General features: G+C 49.8%; 1 protein-coding gene across 1 annotated transcript; it reads left to right on the forward strand.

Annotated features, from left to right (window-relative positions):
* The first annotated feature begins 250 nt into the window (after positions 1 to 250).
* Pou4f2 (POU class 4 homeobox 2) lies at positions 251 to 3,888 on the forward strand. The gene is made up of 2 exons (XM_032887896.1): positions 251 to 784; positions 1,212 to 3,888. The coding sequence occupies exons 1-2, from the start codon at positions 491 to 493 to the stop codon at positions 2,151 to 2,153; spliced, it is 1,236 nt and encodes a 411-aa protein (XP_032743787.1). The 5' UTR covers positions 251 to 490; the 3' UTR covers positions 2,154 to 3,888.
* Positions 3,889 to 5,011: the final 1,123 nt, after the last annotated feature.

Genomic DNA, 5,011 nt, shown 5'->3' on the forward strand with positions numbered 1-5,011 from the left:
GCAGGAGGAGAGAGATCCCGTAGAGAGAGAGAGAGAGAGAGAGAGAGAGAGAGAGAGAGAGAGGGGTGCAGGGAGAACTGAAAGGACCAGAACCTGGGGGGAGTCAAGGGGGAGCCAGGGCGGGGAGAAACCCACCCAGAGCCAGTGCTTCCTGGCAGGGGAGGGCGGGGGAGGGAAAGAGAGGGGAGGGCGGGCGGGGGGGGGGCAGGCGCGGGAAGAGGGGACTATAACTCCACGGCCTCGACGAGCTGGGGCACTTTGGGGCGCTGAGGTCTGAAGCCAGCGCCACCCGGAGCAGGGCAGCAGCTTGAGCAGACCTAGCAGGCGACACAGAAGCGGAGCCAGACTGGGAGAGCCGAGCCTGGAAGCGGTGGCCGCTGAGCACAACTTTGCGGTGTTGTTCCCTCTGCTGCTCCCGCCGGGTACTTCTCCGGAGGGTCGGTAGCTGGGACCAGAGTGAGCCAGCGACGAGCGCGCCGCGCCAGGAAAGATGATGATGATGTCCCTGAATAGCAAGCAGGCGTTCAGCATGCCTCATGCCGGCAGCCTGCATGTGGAGCCCAAGTACTCGGCGCTGCACAGTGCCTCCCCGGGTTCCTCTGCGCCCGCGGCGCCCTCGGCCAGTTCCCCTAGCAGCTCCAGCAACGCTGGCAGCGGCGGCGGCGGCGGCGGCGGCGGCGGTGGTGGCGGAGGCCGGAGCAGCAGTTCCAGCAGCAGTGGCAGCGGCGGCGGCGGCGGCGGGGGCTCGGAGGCGATGCGGAGAGCTTGTCTTCCAACCCCACCGGTGCGTATGTCTGCATAATCACCGCTTAAAGGCACATTTTGACAGCCTCCTTTATCTGCTTGATGTTTTTTTCATGTCTGCACAGCAAATCACCCCACACCTCCAACCAATCCCCCCCTCTCTTAAGTATTCAACGGGTCTTGCCTTTCATATTAATTTTTATGACCTGGGATGCTGCCTGTGCGCGTGTTGTGTTGTGTTGTGCTGTCTGTGGCTCACTTTCCTCCCCCTGCACATTGGCTTCTCGCGCAGGCTTCTCTTCTCTTCTCCCGGCCGAGTTTCAGGATCCTTGTCGTTATTATTATTTTAACGTTCTGGGAATGCTGTAGGCACGGTGGCGGTGGCGAGCCCTGGGCCGGGGGCTTCCGGAGAGAGCGCGCACAATTCCCTACTGAGCGTAATGTGTGCCTTCTACTTACAATTGCAGAGCAATATATTCGGCGGTCTGGATGAGAGTCTGCTGGCCCGTGCCGAGGCTCTGGCCGCCGTGGACATCGTCTCCCAGAGTAAGAGCCACCACCACCATCCGCCCCACCACAGCCCCTTCAAGCCGGACGCCACTTACCACACCATGAACACCATCCCGTGCACGTCTGCCGCTTCCTCTTCATCCGTGCCCATCTCGCACCCGTCCGCTCTGGCTGGCACCCACCACCATCACCACCACCACCATCACCACCACCACCAGCCACATCAGGCTCTGGAGGGCGAGCTGCTGGAGCACCTGAGCCCCGGGCTGGCCCTGGGAGCCATGGCGGGCCCCGACGGCACGGTGGTGTCCACTCCGGCTCACGCACCGCACATGGCCACCATGAACCCCATGCACCAGGCAGCCCTGAGCATGGCCCACGCGCACGGTCTGCCCTCGCACATGGGCTGCATGAGCGACGTGGATGCAGACCCGCGGGACCTGGAGGCGTTCGCCGAGCGCTTCAAGCAGCGACGCATCAAGCTGGGAGTGACCCAGGCGGATGTGGGTTCGGCGCTGGCCAACCTCAAGATCCCGGGCGTGGGCTCGCTCAGCCAAAGCACCATCTGCAGGTTTGAGTCCCTCACGCTGTCGCACAACAACATGATCGCGCTCAAGCCCATCCTGCAGGCGTGGCTGGAGGAAGCAGAGAAATCCCACCGCGAGAAGCTCACCAAGCCCGAGCTCTTCAATGGCGCGGAGAAGAAGCGCAAGCGCACGTCCATCGCGGCGCCCGAGAAGCGCTCACTGGAAGCCTACTTCGCCATCCAGCCAAGGCCCTCCTCGGAGAAGATCGCGGCCATCGCCGAGAAGCTGGATCTCAAGAAAAACGTAGTGCGCGTCTGGTTCTGCAACCAGAGGCAGAAACAGAAGAGAATGAAATACTCTGCCGGCATTTAGGGACCCTTCTCCAGGGATGGCCCTTTCCCTTCGCCCTCTCTTTTCTAACCCCCCTCTTGTCTCTCCTGCCTCTTTTCTTTCTACTTTGGCTATCAGAAACAATTCCGGTAAATGTGAACCCAGACCAAGCCAGGAGCAAAGAAACAAGCAGCTGAGCCCAAATCAGAAAGATTGTGAATTGGTTTCGCAAAGTGAAGAAAAAACAAAACCACAAACAACACACCACAAAAGGAATTTGTCACGTTGTAGCAGAGCTGTCCCTTTTAAGCGCACCTCGACTGCTCGGCTTCATCAGAGGAAGTGTGGAGCTGGTTGTCAACAGGAAGACAGAGGGACAAGCTTCTGAAAACCCCGCAAGAATGAGCAAGTAAGATTTGTTTTTATTCTTACAGACGTCACCTTGTTCACGTTTAAAAGTACACTTTGCAGCTATTTTTCAGAAATAGAAATTGATTCAGGACTGAAACTCGAAGCTAGAGTTGATGCTTAATGTGACACGATAGAGACGCCTCTAAAGTATTTTGAATTAAAAAAAAGATGGCAGATTTTCTGCATTTACACTGTATATTATATATATATTTTTATTGTGGTTCTTATCGCTTTCTTCCTTCTCTGAAGTGTTAATACTTACGAAGGAGTTGCGCCTGCTGTGTTCACTGATCTTGACAACTATTATTAGATTATTGCCGTACAACCTTCTGTAAATTATTAATTTATCTCTCTGGCAACTTAATTTTGTGCACATCCTAATTAATTAAACTTCTTTAGTCTGAAAAATAAAACCGGCGGATACGTATAGGTAGTGATGCTCAAATGTTCTTTTTTCTTTTTCCGTCTGATGAGTTCCCTGGAGTTTCACAGCTTTCCCGCTTAGACTGTGTTCTCTTTGGCCTAGTTGTATATTCTCACTTTGAATGAAGATTGTTTCCTCCCTTTGTTTTTAACTGGTAGCGTTCTAATTTGTGAGCTGACACTTGATAATGGATGTCTTAATCGTGTAGACCTGATTCACTGTCCGAAGTCTTGTTTACTTCCTTCCATATTTTATGGGGATTCCCACATTGTCCCCCGCAGCACACGTGCTCTCTCACTCACTTTACAAGCCTACACACAGACACACAGTACACGTCTCTAACAGAAGAGAAGGGGCAGTTGGAGGTATGACTGATAACCAGTGTATCCTTTTCCAGCCTAGGTGCGTTCTCCACTTGGTGCTTACTCTGCTGGACTCAAAGATTTCACCCAGGTATTTCAACCTCCCAGCTTTTAGTTGCTTTGTGGCTACATTTGACCTTTATAGGATCCTTCAGTTTTTCCTTTTAGGATGTTTGTTTGTAGGGGAAAATTTTGGAACTATAAGAAAGACAGTGCACTGCCTGTAAATTCACAGTGTTTGGTAGAATCCTTTTGGAGCACACACACAAGAATAGGTACACAGCGACTGGTACCTTCTCTATTGTAAATATTTCATTCAAAATGATGCACATATAAATATATTCTTACAGAATTTGCTGTAATTGTTGATCCATTTGAGGCTCTCCAAAGTTCTGAGTTCTGTATATGACCTCGTTCCTTGTTTTTGTTAATGAATTATTTACTATAGTAATGTATTAAGTTATTTTGGGTGTTGTTTCATTGTCTTTCATCGAAGAGATGATTTTAATGTTTTATTGGCAAAGTATGCTACTTTTTTCATTAAAATATGCTATTAATATTAAATGACTTTTAAAACGTGATGCAGTTTTTAATCATTTATGTGGGAATTATTTTGGTGCTGATTCTTTTAAAAGACAGGAACACAGAGAGTGGCTGCTATTAAAATGTGGCTTGGACTTTGTAAGAGGCAACTCCCTGGGAAAGGCTAAAAGAACAACAGGGTTTATAATATCACATTAATGGTCAGAGCTCATCTCACAGGGCACTTTGCTTTTTAGCTCAGATGAAATCATGATGTCTGGCTCCAGATAGCTTCTCTGGAGTCCTTTCTTCAGACTTGAAATAATTCTGTAAAGAGAATCTTACAAAGCCAAGGTCAGATGGAAACTATTTCAGCCCTTCTTTCCCACCTCCCATGGGGCAAAGGAAGAAAGGAACTCAGCCCACATTTCAGTAGCTGTGGGAGGGTGGGTGTGGCAACAGCGGGGGGTGGGGGGGCAGGACTTGGTAAGCAAGGAGAGAAGTTCAACCCCATAGTTCTCAGTTCCTTAGCCTGTCCTGGAGATCAACACACAAGTCATAGTAGAAAGCACCTGGGGTTCTGGCAGGTGAATAAAGTCTCTGTCTTGGTGTTCTCTGTCTCTGTCTTTTTCTATCCCCCATAACCTTTAAGGAAACTAACCTTATTGCAATAGACAGGGTGTGGCTGAGGAAAATCCTGGGTAGTTAAAAGGAACAAATTTTTGTTCCCTTTTGTGACTTTGTCTGGCACAGGAGCTGGAGGAAGCCTATTAAACATTGATGTGGCCGTGGGTTCTGCCCATTTGGCACAGTCACTTCTTTTTTGAGTCCTACTTTAAGACAATTCCTCTCCCATTAGAATAATTTTCAGGTCCTTCACAATAGTTGGGCAATGTATTGGGCTTTCAAAGTTTATATTTTCTAGTGAGGCTATGATTTGTATTTTTACACCATCCATAATTCATGGAATTAATTGGCAAGGAAACATTATATTAATGTATAGATTAAACAAGAAGAAAGAAGCAGGTACTGACCTGTCCTGAACACACTCGCTGAGGGTAACTCTTGTTAACTATATTGGCCTTTCCCACATGAAACTGCCACAAGATGCCTCTTTATTAGGAAGAAGCTAAGGAGACAGCCCACAAACGTATGAAAATTGTTACACTGGCCCAATTTGG

Source organism: Rattus rattus, chromosome 17 (assembly GCF_011064425.1).
Source record: "Rattus rattus isolate New Zealand chromosome 17, Rrattus_CSIRO_v1, whole genome shotgun sequence".
In the NCBI taxonomy this organism is placed as follows: Eukaryota; Metazoa; Chordata; class Mammalia; order Rodentia; family Muridae; genus Rattus; species Rattus rattus.